This window comes from Drosophila miranda, assembly GCF_003369915.1.
Source record: "Drosophila miranda strain MSH22 chromosome Y unlocalized genomic scaffold, D.miranda_PacBio2.1 Contig_Y2_pilon, whole genome shotgun sequence".
In the NCBI taxonomy this organism is placed as follows: domain Eukaryota; kingdom Metazoa; phylum Arthropoda; class Insecta; order Diptera; family Drosophilidae; genus Drosophila; species Drosophila miranda.
Genome location: NW_022881614.1, coordinates 26,992,967 through 27,014,892, shown reverse-complemented (window position 1 = coordinate 27,014,892; position 21,926 = coordinate 26,992,967). Strand labels below are relative to the sequence as shown.

Genomic DNA, 21,926 nt, shown 5'->3' with positions numbered 1-21,926 from the left:
GTAACCGCCGGTACATTCCAGGTATCCCCCGGATAGGACTAACACACTTGTGAAACACCTAGCTAATACGAGAAGGCGACTAAGACGGAGACCAGTAAAGTCTTAGGATAGGAACTGAACTTTTAGATTGATGACCCCAGGGCTGACGGAAGCCAGCATTCTAGCACTTTAGTACGCGGAATGAAACCCCGCCGAAATGGCTGCTAGGTTAATGCTGCTTCTGCCCCCGTCCCGTGAAAAATTGGCAAATCTCTAAGCACGCTCCTTGTTCCGTAGCCATTAAATTGGACGTACAGGCTCAGTTGAGTCACTCCTGACTAGCGCGGATCCGGCTCTGAACTCCCGACCCCATAAGGGCGGGAGTCAACCCTAGCATGGCCTCCCAGCTTGCATAGACAACCATGGGATCATAACGCGACTGTACAACAGACAAGGACAACGGCTTACGAGTTGGGACCAAACAAAATGAGTAAAAATATCTCACCCATAACGACGAACGACTCAGAAGGCTTCAATAAAAGCAAAAAAAATGGCGAGAACGCCAACTGGTGAGCGGACCGACGCCCCGCTGCCGGCCCTCCCTGGCCCGGAGCAGCACCAAAAAGCTCAGGGCAGCACAGCGCTGCGCGAGCTAGGACGAGAGATCACGCAGCTAGTGGAGATGCTCGAGGATGGCAAGAGGCGATCCATACACCAACCCATGCGGGACTCGATCGAGAGCATAAGGGTGCTGTATGAGCTGGTTGCTATCCAGCTGCACGACGAAGGAGCTAAGGCGGTGATCAGGACCCACCAGTCCTCTCAGACGTCACCGATTTTCAGACATCTCCCGGAGCCTAAGAGGAAACAGGCTGCAGGTGCACCAACACCCCAGACAAAGAGGACCAAGGCAGCGGTCGAGGTCCAGACCACACCAGGAGTAGCAGTTGAAAAGGACGCCCACGCTGAAAGGGAGAGAAAGGAGCCGGAGGGGACGCCATTTCTGACGGTGACCAACCGGCGCAGAAGGAAGAGGCCGCAAAAGCCGACGGGAGTGCTCGCGGACAAGACGCGACCAGACGCCATCGTCATTGCCACCAAAGGTGAAAAGACCTATGCAGAGATACTGCGCAAGGTTAGGACGGACGAAACCCTGCGTGGACTCGGTGATGCGGTCGCCAGGATCAGGAGGACCCAAAAAGGAGAGCTACTTCTACAGCTCAACAAGTCGGGAGAGGAGACGGAGACGTTTAAAAGCCTGGTAGCTAATACGCTGAAGGAGCACGCAGAAGTCCGTAGCCTGTCGCACCGGGCGACCGTAGAGTGCAAGGACCTGGACGAAATAACCACCACGGAGGATATATGCGAAGCTCTGAGAAGCCAGGTGGAATCGGCGGAGCAAAGTAGATAGGTCCAAGATGTGTAGAAGATGTGGAAAGGAGAACCACCTGGCAAAGGACTGTAGCCTGGAATCACAGTGCATGCTCTGCAAGGGAACGAGCGCAGACTGGAAGCACGTGGCCGGCAGCGGTAGATGCCTCCAGTTTAGGAACGCCCTGACTAAAAGATCAGCATGAGGTGTACTCAGCTGAACTTAAACCATTGCGAAGCTGCTCAGTCTCTCCTGAGACAAGCAGTCAGGGAGAGGAAGACCGAAGTCGTGCTCATCTGCGAGCCATTCAGGGCGATACCAGGAAGCGGTTGGACCAGCAGCAGTTGCGGCAAGGCGGCCATCTGGGCCGTACAAATCCACCCCCAGGAGATATGCGCAGCCAACGAAGGATTTGTTAGAGCGAGGCTTAGAGAGGTAACCTTCTATAGCTGCTATGCCCCGCCGAGCTGGGACCTAGCGCGCTTCCAAAGTATGCTAGCGCATATAGCGGAAGACGCGCTCGGAAGAGCCCCCGTAATAATAGCGGGAGACTTTAATGCGTGGTCCGTAGAGTGGGGCAGTAAGGAAACCAACGCCAGAGGCACGTGTCTGCTCGAGGAATTTGCGTCCTTGGACGTAATACTCGCAAACGATGGCAGGAAGCTAACCTACTTCAAGGCGGGTCGAGGGTCCATTATCGACCTAACCTTCATGAGCGTCTCACTCCATAGGGGATCTACGTGGAGAGTAAGCGAGGAGTTTACGTTCAGCGACCACCAGGCGATCCACTTCGAATGCGGAGCAGCAACGAAAAGACAGCTAGCCAAAATTACCGGACCTAAATGAAAGGGCGACCACCTGGATGGGGAAACCTTCACGGAATATCTGCGCAACGCCAGCTGGAGCCCTGCGCGAGAAACGGCAGAGGGCCTGGCTCAGAAACTGGCGAAGCTCATGGAGGAGGTATGTGATGTTGCAATGCCAAGAAGGAAGCCTTGCAAAAGAGGAGCGCCCTGTTACTGGTGGAATGCGGAGGTTAACCAGCTAAGGAAAGCCTGCCTACGAGCAAGACGGTGCTACCAGAGAGCACGAGGTCGGCCTGAGTTCGAAACCAGGGGAGAGGAACTCCGATCAGCGAAAAGAGCCCTTAAACGTGCCATAAAGGAGAGCAAGTCAGCCTCCTTCAGGCAGATATGCGAGGAGGCTGACGTCAACCCTTGGGGGACGGCATATAAGGTCGTCACCAAGAGGATAAGGAGCCAGTCAACACCGGAAGTGACCTGCCCGATCCTGCTTCGTAGCATCGTGGAGGCCCTATTCCCACAGCACCCGTATAGGGAGGAGAGCGTCTCGAGCCAAGACTCCGAGCTGTGGCAACAGATTTCTGTTGAGGAGGTGATAGCGGCTACCAGGAGAATTGGGGATAAAAAGGCACCAGGACCGGACGGTATCCCAAACAAGGCATTGAAGCTTGGAGCAACCACCAGACCAGAAGTATTTGTTGACACGTTCAACAAATGCCTACGGGAAGGAGTGTTTCCAGAGCAGTGGAAAGTGCAGCGGCTAATACTTCTACCCAAAGGAAATAAGTCCCCGGAGGAACCATCAGGATACCGCCCAATATGTTTGCTGGATACGGTCGGCAAAACCCTGGAGAGAATCGTCTACAACCGACTGCAAGTTGTGATCCAGGAGAAGGAGGCCTTATCGGAGTCCCAGTACGGATTCCGGAAGGCCAAATCAACGGTCGACGCCATCAAGGCAGTCACCGACATTGCATCCAGAGCGATCGAGGGAATAAGATGGAGATTGGGCACAAAGGAGTACTGAGCGGTGGTGACCCTGGATATCCGTAACGCGTTTAACTCAGCGAACTGGTCTCGGATAAGCGAGGCGCTCGGGAGAATTGGAGTTCCCACCTACCTGCTTCGGATAATAGCCAGCTACCTGTCGGGTAGGGTACTGAGGTACGAGACGGAGGAGGGACCAAAGCTCTACAGGGTGACAGCCGGAGTTCCACAGGGATCAGTCTTAGGACCTCTACTGTGGAACATAATGTACGACGACGTCCTGAGACTCCAGCTCCCGCAGGGACTCCATCCAACTGGATGGAAAACGCGGGATTGGACCTGGCTGGCCACAAAACGGAGGCTGTACTCATCACGAGTCGGAAGAAGGTGGAGTACGCGACGTTTCGCGTGGGTAATGCGACTATTAAGTCGCAGGAGTCAATCCGGTACCTAGGCGTGATGCTGGATAACCGATTGAACTACCGGGCCCACATCGAGTACGTGAGTCAAAAAGCCTCCCGGATGCAGGCAGCACTCGCAAGGATGCTCCCCAATATTGGTGGACCCAAGGCAGGTCGACGCTTACTCCTGGCGAGAGTAGTGGCCTCGATCCTACTGTACGCTGCGCCGGTGTGGTCTTCAACCCTATCCGGCAACATGAGTCTAAGAAGAAAGATATCGGCTCTGCGCTCTTCGAGTAGTGTCTGGATATAGGACGGTGTCGGATAACGCAGCCCTGGTCCTCGCGGTCATGATACCGGTGGATATACTAGCGCTCGAGATTACGCATGTATATGAAGCGCGCGCAGGGATGCGAACTAATGCATCGCTAGAGACCATCCGTGCGTCGGAAAGGCGGGCGTCGATAGAAAAATGGCAGGCAAGATGGGACACGGCCACAAATGGACGGTGGACCCATAGACTAATCCCGGACATTGAGTCATGGATAGGGCGGAGAAGCGGAGAGATGAACTACCACCTCACCCAATTCCTGACGGGTCACGGAGGATACAGGAAGTATCTGCATAGGTTCAAACACGAGGATACTCCCGAGTGTCCTGAGTGTTCGAATGAGAGCGAGGATCCGGAGCATGTGATCTACCACTGCACGAGGTACCGCTCCAGTGCAGAGTATTTCCCACGACCAGAGGAGCTAATGGCGTTCATGACGGAGTCCGACGAGAACTGGCAGCGCGTTAGCAACACCCTAATAGCCATCCAGAGCGATCTGAGAAGATGCGAAAGGGAGCGACGCGTAGAGGAGAGTGGCTAACGTAGGCAACCCATCCCCGCGAAGTAATACTTTGCGGTGATCCCGCGCGGAATGAGGTGTGCAGCTGTGCGTGGTGGTGAGTTTAGCTGGGAAGCCCGAAGGGGTAGTCCAGTTCGTTGACTGGTACGGGCCGGTCGCGTCTCTTAGAGATTCTCACCCACCGTGGCGTATCCATGGAAAAAAAAAACACACACACAGGAGAGAGTGTGTTAAAGTATCAAGGTGCGGACGCGTTTTTCCCGGTGCTCCCGTGTGGACGGCAAATAGCAGGAAAACCTGCAGGAAAAAAGCTCGGTCAGGAAACAGGCGGACACAGGGTAGGACTACGTTCCAAATGGTCACCTATAGCGCGCACAAACTCAGCCCAGCGTAATAATCCAGACACTGAAAACGGAAAATCCCGGTCGTTGGCCAGGGGCGAGGGGTGAGATTTTGCCCTCTTTGTCTCTCATTCCAAGCATGCCACTAGTGTTGTAATCAAATGTCACTCTATGTTACGTGCCGTCTGCTTTGTTGCAAATTGTAACAAGTCATGCCAGCTGATCGAGCCGCCAGCTGCTGATCGGTGCTTCGCAGCCCTGCAGCAGCCCTGACGCGTTGCCGAAAAACGACAACAGAGGGCGCTGATGGCGATCCAACAAGGTCGATTAGTGCTACCTACAAGGGGCGCAGTGCGCAGATCTACCGGAGCCGCCAGGCGACTACCCTCCGGCAGAGGGCGCTTTATAACGGACGCAAAAGACGGGCAAAAGGCTGCTCCAACCGACGGGCATCCTGCGAAAAGCACACGCGAGCGGACAGCAAAAGGGAAATGGCAGGCTACCAACCTGCCCGTAGCACCGAACCCAGTAAGGTGCTCCGTATGGTATACTGGAAGCCACTTAAGAATTTTTCTGCTATAGGGCTGACGGCAACGGCATTCCATGACCTCAATAGGCAGCTTGATACGCTGCTAAAGTGGCTCATGGGCTAATGTCCTTGCCGCCCCCGTCCCGTTAAAACCATGGCAGGCCTCTTCTAACGCTCGGCAGCTGCACCATTAAGTTGGCTGCGTAGGTTTGGTTGATTCCATCCCAATCAATACCGATCTGGCACTGAACTCTGCAGCCCATAAGGCCCAGAGTCAACCCTCGCGTGGACCTCACTCTCGGAAAGGTACCCATGGGATCATGAAGGTGACTACGCAATACAGCTGTCGACAACGGACTAGAGTTGGGACCCACTAAAGGAAATGACTTCAACTATCAACAAATTGACGGATGTGCTGAATTCTCAGCAAATCGAGATTTCAGAGGACGTGGTATTCGGGAGACGGAATATCATAGGAAGATCGTCAACTAAATCTGCCCCGGCGGCCGAAAGAGTCGCTCGAATCGCACAGAGGACTGGGAGCAAGACCCAGGAGTCCCTGCCCAATATGACGGAATCACTCATCAGCCTAGGCGAGAGAGTAAAAGAATTGACAACCATGATGAGCGAGCAGCGGCACGTGAACACTGCCATGAGGGATCTCGCGGCAGGAATAGCAGACCTGCAAACAACGGTGGTTAAATGCTGGGAGAGCTCGACCAAGGAGTAACCCTCAAATGAAGGGAAAACGCTGAAGGGAAACCCACATATGGTAGAGAGGGCCTCACAGACCTCGCCAGAGAGGGAGGCAGATAAGAGAGGAAGCGTGTACAAGCGGGTACGAGAGGAGTCACACAAGAGCAGGCGTTTCTCACCAAAGCGGCACAAGGGACCGCCGCAGATCCGAGTCCCCCACAAACTGATGCTGCCAGACCCAGGTCAAGGACATGCGACAGCGGGCGGCGAGAGCACTCCCACAACCGCACCAGTAACCAGAGGGGATACCCCCAGTAGTAAGCTGCAGAAGTGGCAACTCGTCGACAGAAAATCAAAGCGGGAGCGGACCGAAGCGGAGACACAGGCCGGATGTCATAATCATCCAACCTCAGGGCAACCTAACATACAGCGATATGCTGCGGATGGTCACCAGGCGGCAGAACGACAAGCTGAAGGCCGTCAGGAAAACGTCAACCGGGTCAGGCGAACAGCGAAAGGAGATCTTCTGCTTGAACTGAAGGGCGTGTGCAGCAGCAGCAACGAGAGGATGAAAGAAGACATCCAGCTGGCGTTGGGAAACCAAGTGGGCATCAGAGCCGTGTCAGAGGAATCCTGCGTGGAGATAAGGGATCTCGACACCCTGGTCACAAAAGAGGATGTTGTTGCTGCAATTGCAAAACAGGCGGGGCAAGAGGTGGTTCCCAGTGCGGTCAAAAGCCTTAGACAGGCCTTCGCCGGCACGCAAATGGCAATAGTTTGCCTCCCACCGTCGGTCGCCAAGGAACTGCTCAAAGAGGGTAGGCTGAGGATTGGTTGGCCCAGATGCCGGGTCAGTGAACGGCAAGCACAAAGGAGATGCTATAAATGTCTACAGTTCGGCCATATAGCGGCGAACTGCACAAGCGCTGTTGACCGCTCGGGCTGCTGCCTCAAGTGTGGCGAGAGCGGCCACAAAGCAGCAACGTGCCAAAAGGAGCCAAAGTGCTCTGTATGTACAGAGGGAAACCGGCAGGACACCAAGCACTATGTTGGCAGCAGGAGATGCCCAATGGTGCAGGGAGGCGCTCGTACCCAGCGTATAAAGTGAAGTTCCTTCAACTGAACCTAAACCATTGCGCGGCAGCTCAAGATCTGTTGAGCCAAACGACCAGGGAGGAAAAGGTGGACGAAGCTATCCTTACTGAGCCGTATAGGACGAGGAGTGACGCTAACTTTGCAGTGGATGTTTCAGGAAAGGCGGCGATCTGGGTCTGCGGAAGACGGCCGAGCCGGACGGAATCAGTGGAGTCCGCAAATAACTACGTCAGAGCTAAGATCGAGGAACTCTGGGTCTACAGTTGCTACCTACCGCCGAGCATGCAGGCCAACGAGTTCTCGGCCGTCCTAGACGAGCTAGCCGAGGACGCAAGAGGTCGTTCTGGAGTGGTGATAGCGGGGATTTCAACGCCTGGGCTGAAGACGGGCTACCCGTCAACAAACGCCAGAGGAAGAATTTTACTGGAGAGCCTGGCCTCACTTGATATTGCCCTGCTGAACGCAGGAAACGAGCACACCTTCAACAGGGGCGGCATCGGATCGTGCATAGACCTGACTTTCGTCAGCAGCTCCCTGTATACGCGGGCTGAGTGGAAGCTGAGCGATACCTACACGGCAAGCGATCACTCTGCAATATGTTGCGAAATAACCACTGGCAGCAGAGCCCGCCAGGCAAGGAACCCCCAGGTAGCAAGGATGGGCTTCAAAGCTGGATCATTCAACACAGCGGACTTTTCCGCGAACCTGGTCACCCCACCGCCAGCGGCCGATGCCTCTAGCGAGGCGGACAGAGTGATGGAGGCAGTGCTGCACGCCTGCAGGGCGAGCATGGAGAGACGGAGTACAGGAGTCACAACCAGCCGGTTTACTGGTGGAACCAGCAGATTAAGGATTCGCGACGGAAATGCCTGCAGGCCCGCAGGCAGTACCAGAGAGCGCGTGGCCGGGCAAATTATACGCAACTCCAGGGCGAATACACAGCTGCCCGCAGGGACCTGAAGCTAGCTATCCGGGATAGCAAGCGGAAGTGCTTCCTGGAACTCTGCGACTCAGCGGAGCATGACATCTGGGGAAGGGCCTACAAGGTGATAATAAAAAAAATGAATGCCCTGAAACCGAAGGCACCGGTTGAAGCAGAGAAAATGAATAACATCGTGGAGACTCTATTCCCCCGTATGCCTCAGGAGGGCATCCCACCAAGGCAGGAGAATGCGGAGAACCAAAGTGAGCTAGAGCAAATTAGCGAGGCAGAGGTCAATGCCGCAGCTAGGAGTATCCCAGTCGCTAAGGCTCCGGGCCCAGATGGTATCCCAAACAGAGCACTAAAGACGGCCATTATGCTCCACCCGGAAATGTTCGCAAGGATGTTCAGCAGATGCTGGGCGGAAGGAATCTTCCCGGAGCGGTGGAGGCTACAGAAGCTAGTGCTGATCCCGAAGCCAGACAAACCGCTAGACGAGCCCTCGTCCTACAGGCCGATATGCCTATTGGACACCGCGGGGAAAATCCTCGAGAAGATCATGTGCAGAAGGCTAGAGCGAGACATCCAGCGAGGGGGCGACCTGTCTCCAATGCAATTTGGCTTCCGCAGGGGCCACTCCACACTAGACGCGCTATCAACGGTGGCAGACATTGCAGCAAAGGCAATCGAAGGCACCCGTTGGAAAGGCGGTGCCAAAAAATACTGTATAGTGGTGACACTAGACGTACGAAACGCGTTCAACACTGCCAACTGGGATTGCATCCTGAGGGCGCTAACGGGCTTTGGAGTTGAAGAAGGTACTAAGAGACACGAGATAACTGGTGGCGTCCCACAAGGATCGGTCATTGGGCCACTACTTTGGAACGCTATGTATGATGGCATCCTGCGTCTGCAAGTACCCGAGGACACGAAAATGATAGGGTTCGCCGACGACGTGGCACTAGTGGCAGTAGCAAAAAATCTCAAGGATGCGGAAGGCAAATGTGACGCCTCAATAAGGAGAATCAGAGGGGGGCTGGGCTCCGCTGGGCTACAACTGGCCGACCACAAAACGGAAGTAGTCCTGATCAGCAGCCGAAAAAAAACCGAAACAGCGCTTGTGAACGTGGGATCTTGCAGAATAGAGTCCGTGAGAGCCATACGGTACCTGGGAGTGATGCTTGACACACGGCTATGCTTCCGTGAGCACCTCAGCCAGGTGAGCATAAGAGCTGCGGCACTGGGCAGGGCACTAAACAAAATAATGCTCAACACGAGGGGCCCGAAGCAAGGACGGCGGCTCCTACTACACAACGTACTAAAGGCTACCATACAATACGGTGGAGCGGTCTGGGCGAAGGCGGCCAACACAAAAGCCTATATGAGGAAAATTCAGGCAACATATCGGCTGGGAGCCCTGCGAGTATGCAGTGCTTTCCGCACGGTATCCGACGACGCGGCTCTGATCATTGCTGGGACGGCACCAATCGACCTTTTAGCAAGGGAGGCGGCCAAAATATACTCGCAGCGAAGAGATATAGCGCCGGCGGAGCCAAATAGGGACGCAATCGGACAACGGGAGCGGCAGCAAACAATGGCCGAGTGGCAGCGCAGATGGACGGAGTCGACGAAGGGGAGATGGACGCACACATTAATCCCAAGAGTCGAAGAGTGGTGCAAGCGAAGTCACGGGAGTGTAAACTTCTACCTGACGCAACTTTTAAGCGGCCACGGTTGCTTTAAAGCATACTTGCATAGGTTTGGCCACGAAACAGACGGAGAGTGTCCTGCCTGCGACGGAACGCCAGAGGACGCGGAGCACATACTCTTCAACTGCGCGAGATTCGCAGCGGAGAGAGAGAGTATGGAGGACTGCTGTGGAGAAAGGCTGACAAAGGAAACACTGGTGAGAGCGATGCTGGAAGACACGCGCAAATGGGAGGCTGTATGCAACTTTGCGTGCGTAGTAATGCGTAAGCTACGCGAGGCCGAGCGCGCCAGAAGACGCAGACAGGAGGGGCATAGAGTGCCCGCCCGGGCCCTGCGACGCAATACTTGACGGTCGTCCCGCAGGAGCACCTGGCAAACCAAACCTACCTACTTAAACACCTAATACTTCTTTCTATACTACTAATTCTATCCTGCTGTATATATCATGTAAACGCTTTTCCCTTCCGTCTTTCACTACCTAATAAAATACGGAATTAAAAAAAAAAACACACACACTAAACACGCCCCGAGGGACAGCGCTATTGGAGGAATTTGCGAGCCTGAACGTCTGTCTCCTGAACGCAGGAAGCACCCCGACATACAGCAAAGCAGGCCGAGTGTCTATCATAGACCTCACCTTTGCAAGCCCGGAGATCGCTCGCCACGCAAAGTGGCAAGTCCTGAGCACGTACACGCACAGCGACCACCTGGCTGTGATGACGGACACAGCCGCCATCGGGAATGCAACAAGGGGGCAACGAGCGCAATTGACTGGCTACAAAGAAGCAACGCTGGATACAGACGCGCTTCTAACAGCAGCAGAGAACCTAGCTGCCGCCGGGGACGCCGAAACAAGCGCGAGATCCATCTCCAGGGCCGTCGTAGCGGCATGTGATGCAGCTATGCAGCGAAGGAAGCGAGGAGGAAGTAGACACCGCCCAGTACCATGGTGCACATCGCCCAAGCAAGGAGGGAGTGCTGCGCAGTGCGACGCGCGTACCAGCGGAGAGCCCTTAGAGACGCCATTAGAAGCAGCAAGGCCAAATGCTTCCAGCAGCTCTGTGAGGCGGCAAATGCAGAACCCTTCGGAGGGGCATACAAGTTGGTCATGGGAAAGCTCTGTAGGCAACCCAACACACACACACACACACACCAGCACCAGCAGGAAAGCCGCCGGACGATCCCTCCTCGTTTCGACCGATTTGCTTAATCGACTCGCTGGGGAAGACTCTGGAACAGATAATCCGTAGAAGACTAGACAACGCCGTCGAGGATGCTGGGGGACTTTCACCAAACCAATACGGCTTCAGTAGTGGGAGGTCAACGGTGGACGCCATAGGCAGGGTAGTTGACATAGCCTCCAAGGCAGTGGAGGGAACTCGATGGAAGGGCGGCAAGAAGGAATACTGCCTGATTGTCACCCTAGACATCAGGAACGCCTTCAATACGGTGAAGTGGGAGTGCATCCTGGACTCACTTAACCGGCGCGGTGTACCCCAATACCTTCAGGCAATCGTAAGGAGCTACTTCGCGGGAAGACTGCTGGAGTATAATACGGAGGCCGGCGCGCAGACTCACGGCATAACGGCAGGAGTTCCCCAAGGATCAGTGATGGGTCCCCTATTATGGAACATTGCCTACGATGGAGTCATGAGATTAGCTCTTCCAGGCGGATGTCAGCTAACCTGCTACGCAGATGATGTCGCCCTGACGGTGGTGGCCAAGCACCTGGACGTCGTCGAAGCAAATTGTGACACCGCAATCCAGCTGATTGCAGACTGGCTCCGCTCTGCGGGACTAGAGATAGCCGCTCATAAACCCGAGGCAGTATTTGTGAGCACCCGTTCGACTGTGGAGACCGCTCACATCAGGGTTGGCGACCAGAGACTATCGTCGAAACGAGCCATTCGGTATCTGGGCGTGATGATCGACACCAGGCTCAGTTTCCGTGAACACCTAAGCTACGTCCAGGAGAAAGCGGCAAACACGAGTCGGGCGCTGTTCCGAATACTGCTGAACACCCGTGGCCCGAAGCAGGAGAGGAGGATTCTGCTGACCAGTGTAGTCCGCTCAGCCATGACCTATGCAGCAGACGTATGGGCGGATGGAATTAAAGTTGCCAGCTACGCTAGGGGCGTAAAAGCCACTCATCGCCTCTGCGCGCTCCGGATCTGCTGCGGCTTTCGGACCATATCCGACGACGCTGCCCTAGTCCTGGCGGGTGTCCTTCCAATTGACCTTCTGGTGCTTGAGGAGAGGGCCGTGGCCGAGGCCATCCGGGCCGGCGCGGCAAGGAGAGACGCGCGCAAGCAGGCCCGTGAAGGAAGCCTCAGAGCATGGCAAAGCCGCTGGGACGGCTCTGATAAAGGACGGTGGACACACCGCCTGATTCCGGATGTCCGATATTGGATCGGCAGGCGACACGGGGTGGTCAATTTCCATTCCACACAGCTTCTGAGCGGACACGGCTGCTTCCGCCATTACCTTTGGAGGTTCGGCCACGAGAACTCGCCGAACTGCTCGTGGTGCGGCGACGCCACTGAAGACGCTGAGCACATCATTTTTCAATGCGGGCGCTTCTCACTTATTAGGGAGGAGTTGTGGCGAGCCGCCGGCGGGCAGCTCACGCCGAACAACCTGATCGAGAAGATTGTGGAAGACCCCATGGTATGGTCGGCCTGGAGCAACTTTGCAGCCGGCGCCATGAAGGAGCTGCGTAGGTGCGAGCGCCGTAGGAACGAGAGTGGCTAGGAGGAACCATGGTCCCTGCGAAGCAATGCTTTGCGGCCGTCCCGCAGAGACCCGGAACTTCCTGCCGGTCTCTCCAACTCAATACAGCTCCCTGTCTAGCTTTAGTTAAGTCCCAGGCTTATAAAATTTAATAAAATTAAGAGTTAATACAGAGAAAAAAAAAAAAAAAAAAACACCAGCACCAGCAATGATGGTTTCCACATACAGCAGAGACTGCAGAAGCGCATACCGACGCTGTGCCCTGAGGGTTACATGCTGCCTCCGGACGGTGTCTGAAGACGCCGCACTTATTGTGGCAGGCGTGGTCCCACTGGATCTCCTGGCAGCTGAGCGGCAGAGCGGCGAGAGCGCACTATAGCCCAGTGGCAACGGCGCTGGGACCAAGCGGCAAAAGGGAGGTGGACCAGACGTCTCCTTCCCCAGCTTAGCCCATGGCTGCGAAGAAGGCACGGCCAAATGGACCATTATTTGGGCCAACTGCTGACGGGGCATGGCTGCTTCAAGCAGTACCTGCATCGCTTTAGGCATGCTGACGACCCGTATTGCAGCTGCTGCGGGCCTGGAGTCGACGAGGATGCAGAGCACGTCTTCTTTGTATGCCCCCGCTTCTCGCAAGAACGAACGAGGCTAGGGGAGACGCTTGCAGAAGTGAGTGTGGACACCCTCACCGACCAGATGCTAGCCGATGAGCAATCTTGGAACGCGGTCGCCTACATGGCAGCAAGCGTGATCAAGGAGCTGCGCAGGCTGGAGCGAAGCCGGACAAACTAAGCCAGAAAGATGACCCCACAGCCCGCACCGCGAAGTAATGCCTAGCGGCAGTCCCGCGGGAGCGGACCCACCCCCCTTCCCAGCCATAATTGTTATTTTATAAATATAAATTGTTTTCCCAATAAAAAAATAAAAAAAAAAAACCCCACACACACACACACACACACACACACAACACACAAACACACACGCACCCGTGTGGTGAGGCGGCAGTAGAATACCACCACAGCATGTCACAGCTTGTCGTATGAGGCGACTAAGAAGACACGGGGATGTTCTGCTCCCTCTAAAGAGCACTAAAGCAACTCGTAACCGCCGGCACATGCCAGGTATCCCCCGGATAGGTCTAACACACTTGTGAAACACCTAGCTAATACGAGAAGGCGACTAAGACGGAGACCAGTAAAGTCTTAGGATAGGAACTGGACCCCCCTTTTTTGGATTGATGACCCCAGGGCTGACGGAAGCCAGCATTCTAGCACTTTAGTACGCGGAATGAAACCCCGCCGAAATGGCTGCTAGGTTAATGCTGCTTCTGCCCCCGTCCCGTGAAAAATTGGCAAATCTCTAAGCACGCTCCTTGTTCCGTAGCCATTAAATTGGACGTACAGGCTCAGTTGAGTCACTCCTGACTAGCGCGGATCCGGCTCTCAACTCCCGACCCCATAAGGGCGGGAGTCAACCCTCGCATGGCCTCCCTGCTTGCATAGACAACCATGGGATTATAACGCGACTGTACAACAGACAAGGACAATGGCTTACGAGTTGGGACCCAACAAAATGAGTAAAAATATTACACCCATAACGACGAACGACTCAGAAGGCTTCAATAAAAGCAAAAAAATGGCGAGAACGCCAACTGGTGAGCGGACCGACGCCCCGCTGCCGGCCCTCCCTGGCCCGGAGCAGCACCAAAAAGCTCAGGGCAGCATAGCGCTGCGCGATCTAGGACGAGAGATCACGCAGCTAGTGGAGATGCTGGAGGATGGCAAGAGGCGATCCATACACCAACCCATGCGGGACTCGATCGAGAGCATAAGGGTGCTGTATGAGCTGGTTGCTATCCAGCTGCACGACGAAGGAGCTAAGGCGGTGATCAGGACCCACCAGTCCTCTCAGACGTCACCGATTTTCAGACCTCTCCCGGAGCCTAAGAGGAAACAGGCGGCAGGTGCACCAACACCCCGGACAAAGAGGACCAAGGCAGCGGTCGAGGTCCAGACCACACCAGGAGTAGCAGTTGAAAAAGACGCCCACGCTGAAAGGGAGAGAAAGGAGCCGGAGGAGACCCCATTTCCCCAAGACCCCCAAGAGGCCGCAAAAGCCGACTGGAGTGCTCGCGGACAAGACGCGACCAGACGCCATCGTCATTGCCACCAAAGGTGAAAAGACCTATGCAGAGATACTGCGCAAGGTTAGGACGGACGAAACCCTGCGTGGACTCGGTGATGCGGTCGCCAGGATCAGGAGGACCCAAAAAGGAGAGCTACTTCTACAGCTCAACAAGTCGGGAGAGGAGACGGAGACGTTTAAAAGCCTGGTAGCCAATACGCTGAAGGAGCACGCAGAAGTCCGTAGCCTGTCGCACCGGGGACCGTAGAGTGCAAGGACCTGGACGAATTAACCACCACGGAGGATATATGCGAAGCTCTGAGAAGCCAGGTGGAATTGGCGGAGCTGTCTGCGGATGACATCCAGCTGAGAAAGGCATACGGCGGAACCCAGACGGCCACAATCAGGCTGCCAGCGGAGAGCGCTCAAAAGGCTCTGAAAATAGGAGTCCTAAAAGTAGGCTGGGTAAGATGCAGACTGCGTGAGCGAATCAGCGTCACCAAATGCTTCAGATGTCTCGAGTTTGGGCATATGGCACGACAGTGCAGTAGCAAAGTAGATAGGTCCAAGCTGTGTAGAAGATGTGGAAAGGAGAACCACCTGGCAAAGGACTGTAGCCTGGAATCACAGTGCATGCTCTGCAAGGGAGCGAGCGCAGACTGGAAGCACGTGGCCGGCAGCGGTAGATGCCCCCAGCTTAGGAACGCCCTGACTAAAAGATCAGCATGAGGTGTACTCAGCTGAACTTAAACCATTGCGAAGCTGCTCAGTCTCTCCTGAGACAAGCAGTTAGGGAGAGGAAGACCGAAGTTGTGCTCATCTGCGAGCCATTCAGGGCGATACCAGGAAGCGGTTGGACCAGCAGCAGTTGCGGCAAGGCGGCCATCTGGGCCGTACAAATCCACCCCCAGGAGATATGCGCTGCCAACGAGGGATTTGTTAGAGCGAGGCTTAGAGAGGTAACCTTCTATAGCTGCTATGCCCCGCCGAGCTGGGACCTAGCGCGCTTCCAAAGTATGCTAGCGCATATAGCGGAAGACGCGCGCGGAAGAGCCCCCGTAATAATAGCGGGAGACTTTAATGCGTGGTCCGTAGAGTGGGGCAGTAAGGAAATCAACGCCAGAGGCACGTGTCTGCTCGAGGAATTTGCGTCCTTGGACGTAATACTCGCAAACGATGGCAGGAAGCTAACCTACTTCAAGGCGGGTCGAGGGTCCATTATCGAACTAACCTTCATGAGCGTCTCACTCCATAGGGGATCTACGTGGAGAGTAAGCGAGGAGTTTACGTTCAGCGACCACCAGGCGATCCACTTCGAATGCGGAGCAGCAACGAAAAGACAGCTAACCAAAATTACCGGACCTAAATGGAAGGGCGACCACCTGGATGTGGATCACCTTCACGGAATATCTGCGCAACGCCAACTGGAGCCCTGCGCGAGAAACGGCAGAGGGCCTGGCTCAGAAACTGGCGAAGCTCATGGAGGAGGTATGTGATGTGGCAATGCCAAGAAGGAAGCCTTGCAAAAGAGGAGCGCCCTGTTACTGGTGGAATGCGGAGGTTAACCAGCTAAGGAAAGCCTGCCTACGAGCAAGACGGTGCTACCAGAGAGCACGAGGTCGGCCTGAGTTCGAAACCAGGGGAGAGGAACTCCGATCAGCAAAAAGAGCCCTTAAACGTGCCATAAAGGAGAGCAAGTCAGCCTGCTTCAGGCAGATATGCGAGGAGGCGGACCTCAACCCTTGGGGGACGGCATATAAGGTCGTCACCAAGAGGATAAGGAGCCAGTCAACACCGGAAGTGACCTGCCCGATCCTGCTTCGCAACATCGTGGAGGCCCTATTTCCACAGCACCCGTATAGGGAGGAGAGCGTCTCGAGCCAAGACTCCGAGCTGTGGCAACAGATTTCTGTTGAGGAGGTGATAGCGGCTTCCAGGAGAATTGGGGATAAAAAGGCACCAGGACCGGACGGTATCCCAAACAAGGCATTGAAGCTTGGAGCAACCACCAGACCAGAAGTATTTGTTGACACGTTCAACAAATGCCTACGGGAAGGAGTGTTTCCAGAGCAGTGGAAAGTGCAGCGGCTAATACTTCTACCCAAAGGAAATAAGTCCCCGGAGGAACCATCAGGATACCGCCCAATATGTTTGCTGGATACGGTCGGCAAAACCCTGAAGAGAATCGTCTACAACCGACTGCAAGTTGTGATCCAGGAGAAGGAGGCCTTATCGGAGTCTCAGTACGGATTCCGGAAGGCCAAATCAACGGTCGACGCCATCAAGGCAGTCACCGACATTGCATCCAGAGCGATCGAGGGAATAAGATGGAGATTTGGCACAAAGGAGTACTGCGCGGTGGTGACCCTGGACATCCGTAACGCGTTTAACTCAGCGAACTGGTCTAGGATAAACGAGGCGCTCGGGAGAATTGGAGTTCCCACCTACCTGCTTCGGATAATAGCCAGCTACCTGTCGGGTAGGGTACTGAGGTACGAGACGGAGGAGGGACCAAAGCTCTACAGGGTGACAGCCGGAGTTCCACAGGGATCAGTCTTAGGACCTCTACTGTGGAACATAATGTACGACGACGTCCTGAGACTCCAGCTCCCGCAGGGATGCACGCTTGTCGGTTTCGCTGACAATCTCGCCCTGGTCGTGGTAGCCAAAGAGCTCCGAGATGTCGAGGCGACGGCCAACGAGGCAATCCGGATCGTATCCAACTGGATGGAAAACGCGGGATTGGACCTGGCTGGCCACAAAACGGAGGCTGTACTTATCACGAGTCGGAAGGAGGTGGAGTACGCGACGTTTCGCGTGGGTAATGCGACTATTAAGTCGCAGGAGTCAATCCGGTACCTAGGCGTGATGCTGGATAACCGATTGAACTACCGGGCCCACATCGAGTACGTGAGTCAAAAAGCCTCCCGGATGCAGGCAGCACTCGCAAGGATGCTCCCCAATATTGGTGGACCCAAGGCAGGTCGACGCTTACTCCTGGCGAGAGTAGTGGCCTCGATCCTACTGTACGCTGCGCCGGTGTGGTCTTCAACCCTATCCGGCAACATGAGTCTTAGAAGAAAGATGTCAGTGCCATATCGGCTCTGCGCTCTTCGAGTAGTGTCTGGATATAGGACGGTGTCGGATAACGCAGCCCTGGTCCTCGCGGCCATGATACCGGTGGATATACTAGCGCTCGAGATGACGCATGTATATGAAGCGCGCGCAGGGATGCGAACTAATGCATCGCTAGAGACCACCGTGCGGCGGAAAGGCGGGCGTCGATAGAAAAATGGCAGGCAAGATGGGACACGGCCACAAATGGACGGTGAGTCATGGATAGGGCGGAGAAGCGGAGAGATGAACTACCACCTCACCCAATTCCTGACGGGTCACGGAGGATACAGGAGGAGCTAATGGCGTTCATGACGGAGTCCGACGAGAACTGGCAGCGCGTTAGCAACACCCTAATAGCCATCCAGAGCGAGCTGAGAAGATGCGAAAGGGAGCGACGCGTAGAGGAGAGTGGCTAACGTAGGCAACCCATCCCCGCGAAGTAATACTTTGCGGTGATCCCGCGGGGAATGAGGTGTGCAGCTGTGCGTGGTGGTGAGTTTAGCTGGGAAGCCCCGAAGGGGTAGTCCAGTTCGTTTACTGGTACGGGCCGGTCGCGTCTCTTAGAGATTCTCACCCACCGTGGCGTATCCATGGAAAAAAAAAAACACACACACACGGAGTCACACCCGCGAATGGAAAACGTCGGAAGTTAGCCTGGAAAAGAGGCAAAGAGTTGTTAGCGCGAGCCATAGTAGTGCTGCGTTACTTACCTGCGCGGATCGCAAGTCCGCAAGCAGAGAAGCGGCCACCTGGCAAATAGTACTGGCCGAAATCCCAGTGGGACGCCGTCGAGCCCTAGGCCGAAGGGGGGGGAAGGAACAGCAGGTAAGTGCCTGTTTTCCTACTCTTCTTCGCTGTGATTCTTGGCGCCACTTGTTGGTTGCTGCCTTCTTTTTGTTTTTGGGCAAAATTGGCCAAGCACACCGCAAGTGGTGTTGGATAACGACGGAAGAACAGCTGACTAAAGGCACGGAGCTAAGTGCGGGAAAACGACAGCGTCTGGCCAATAGAGGGCGCGGCCACAGCAACCGGAGTTGCCAGATCAACGGCCAGATCGGAGATGAGCGATCAGCGGGAACAAGCTGCGGCTTGCAGCACTCCACTGACAAGCTCATTCGCCTGGGATGAGGAGAATCCCTTTCGCCGGAAAAATGCTCTGGCGCGATCGCCAAACCAGCTGGCGGAAGCAGTGGAGGAGCGCTCAAGATCCTCTCCTCCAACGCTGCAGCGCCCCCAAGAGGAGCAAGCAGACCAGAAGGAGAGGGCCATGGCGCATTTGGCGAGCTTGGGCCAAAAGGCCAGAGAGTTGAGGAAGCTGATGGTGCTCCCAAAGAGGTCCATCACGAACCCAATGAGGGATCTGGTGGATGAGATCGAATATCTGCAGCGAGAGTTGGAATCGTGCTGGCAGGCGATCTCTGCGGAGCAGGCTGTAGCCAAGGTTACACAGCCGGCAGTGACGGAGAGGGCGGGAAAGAGGGCACGGCCAGAGCCCAGGAACACCACCCACCCGTCCCCGTCCCCGTCCCCAAGGCCGAAGAAGCCAAAACATGGACCCAAAAAGTCAAAAAAAACGGAGAAGAAGCCGCAGGAAGGCCAAATGAGGGACGCCGTAGCTCGCAAGGGACCGGAGGACGCCCCAAAGGATCGAGATGTGGGGTGGGTGAAGGTCGTAGCTAGGCAAAGGCCAAAGCCAAAGCAGCAGCAACGACCAAGACCGCCACGCAGCGATGCAATAGTCATCGCCGCCACCAGCACTGTCTCATATGCAGACATTCTAAGGAAGGTCAAGACAGAGCCAAGTCTTAAAAAGCTAGGGCAATCGGTGCAAGGGGTGCGACGCACGGCAAAAGGAGAGCTGTTGCTGATGCTGGAAAAATCGGCGGACCCGAGAACCCACGAGATGCAGGCAGCAGTCAAGGAAGCGCTAGGAAGCACGGTTGAAGTAAGGAGTCTTACCGAAACTGTCATCTTGGAGGTAAGGGACATAGACGAAGTGTCCACCCAAGAGGAAGTCCTAGCGGAACTCAAAGCGCAGGCAGGGGTGGAAATCTGCGAGGCCGCAGCCATCTCCATCAGACCAGCCTATAGGAGCACGCAGACCCTGACTCTGAAAGTTCCACCGGCTATAGCAAAGCCCCTCCTGGAGAAAGGAAGAATTCGCCTGGGGTGGGGGTATTGCAGAATACGACCCAAGTCAACTCCCCGAAGATGCTACAAGTGCATGGAATTTGGCCACATCGCGCCTAATTGTAAGAGCAGCCAAGACTTCACGAAGTGCTGCTACAATTGCGCAGGAGCCGACCACCAGGCCAAAGATTGCAAAGACGAACCAAGTTGCATTCTTTGCAAGCGCCACCGGGTGAAGGACCCGAAGCACCAAACGACGAGTTCGAGGTGCCCGCAGTACCAAAAGGCGATGCAGCAAATGAAGGATAGATGAAAATCATCCAACTAAACCTCAACCACTGCGAGATGGCACAGCAGCTGCTGGACCAGACCATAAGGGAGCACCGTATTGATGTAGCAGTCATAAGCGAGCAATACCGGAATCGCAACTCGGGAGAGTGGATTGCTGACTCGAGCAAGAAGGCAGCGATATGGAGCTGTGCGAGTCCCACACAGCAACTACTGCAAACATACGTCGGAGACGGATTCGCCAGAGCCCGGATAAATGGAGTGCACATATATAGCTGCTACCTGCCCCCGAGCCTCAGCCTACAGCAGGCGACGCAGGCACTGGAAAGGATTGCTGAAGATGCGCGGGAGAAACACCCTACGCTCATAGCCGGCGATTTCAACGCTTGGGCGACGGAGTGGGGATGCCCGAGAACGAACCCAAGGGGACAGGCGCTCTTAGAATGCTTTGCGACGTTGGATGCCGTACTGCTGAACACAGGCACACAGCAGACGTTCGGCAGAGCTGGAACGGGGTCTATAATAGACCTTACGTTCGTGAGCAGCAGCCTCAGCCGCAGGACAACGTGGGAAGTTAGTGGCTTATACACCGGGAGTGACCACCAAGCCCTCATATGTTAAATCCAGGAAACGGGCGCACCTAACCCGTTCATTGGTAAGCAGATCGGTTATAAGACCGAAACGCTAGAGCCGGATATAGTCCGGGCCATGTTTGAGGACTACGAGACCAACGGTACGGCTGACGAGAGAGCACGCCAACTGGCTATACATACGCTGGAAGCATGTGATGCCTCCATGCTAAGGAAAAGAAGAAGCCTGAACAACCGCAGGCCAACGTATTGGTGGAACGCTGCAATAGGTAGCGCCAGGCAGGAGTGCCAGCGGAAAAGACGACTATACCAGCGTTCGAGAGGTTCCCCGGAATTCGAGAGGCTCCAAGGAGAATATAAGGAAAGCAGACGCTGCTTGAAAAGGCAGATCAAGGATGCCAAGCGCAAATGCTTCGAAAAGCTCTGCGATGACGCAGATGCGAACCCTTGGGGCTACGCATACAGGCTGGTAATGAAGAGACTGCGAGTGTTCAGTCCCCCGCCGCCAATGTGTGCAGATCTGCTGGTTAACATAGTAGAAACCCTATTTCCAGAGAAAGTGGCAGCCCAGAGGGTGATGGATAGAATACCGCCACCTGAAATAGAAGCCACCACGGGAGCAGAAGTCCTCGAAGCTCTACAACGGATCAAGAACGGCAAAGCACCAGGACCTGATGGGGTCCCAAATGCCGTTCTCCGCACGGCTATTGAGACCAATCCACAAATGTACGTGGATTTATTCAATGCGTGCATGTCCGAAGGGACCTTCCCCAGACCATGGAAGCGACAGCGGCTAGTCCTCTTACCCAAGGGGAACAAGCCGACCGAGGAGCCATCATCCTATAGACCACTCTGCATGCTCGACACAGTGGGTAAGATCCTCGAGCGCATAATCCACACCAGGCTGGAGAAGGCAGTAACGCGTCAGCTCTCACCGAGACAGCACGGGTTTCGCAAAGGCAGGTCCACGGTGGACGCAATCGGCGAGGTATGTGAGATAGCAAAGCGAGCTATCGATGGCACCCGATGGATGTACGGGACCAAAGAGTATTGCATAGTGGCAACACTCGATGTCCAAAATGCATTCAACTCTGCCAATTGGGATCACATACTAGAAGAATTGAGAAACTTTCAAATACCGCCGTATCTGCAGAATATCATCGCGGACTACCTAAGAGACCGAGTGCTCATATATGAGACGGATAAAGGGACACGTGAGCACCAAATCACTGGAGGAGTTCCCCAAGGATCGGTCCTCGGC

General features: G+C 55.1%; 1 protein-coding gene and 1 pseudogene across 1 annotated transcript; both read left to right on the top strand.

The window, feature by feature from the left end:
• The window catches only part of LOC117193905, a 133,030-nt pseudogene that overhangs the window by 64,655 nt on the left and 46,449 nt on the right, over nucleotides 1-21,926 (top strand).
• On the top strand, nucleotides 490-15,458 carry LOC117192239. The gene is made up of 2 exons (XM_033396904.1): nucleotides 490-1,363; nucleotides 14,871-15,458. Exons 1-2 carry the CDS (start codon nucleotides 530-532, stop codon nucleotides 15,267-15,269), a joined length of 1,233 nt encoding a protein of 410 aa, XP_033252795.1. The 5' UTR covers nucleotides 490-529; the 3' UTR covers nucleotides 15,270-15,458.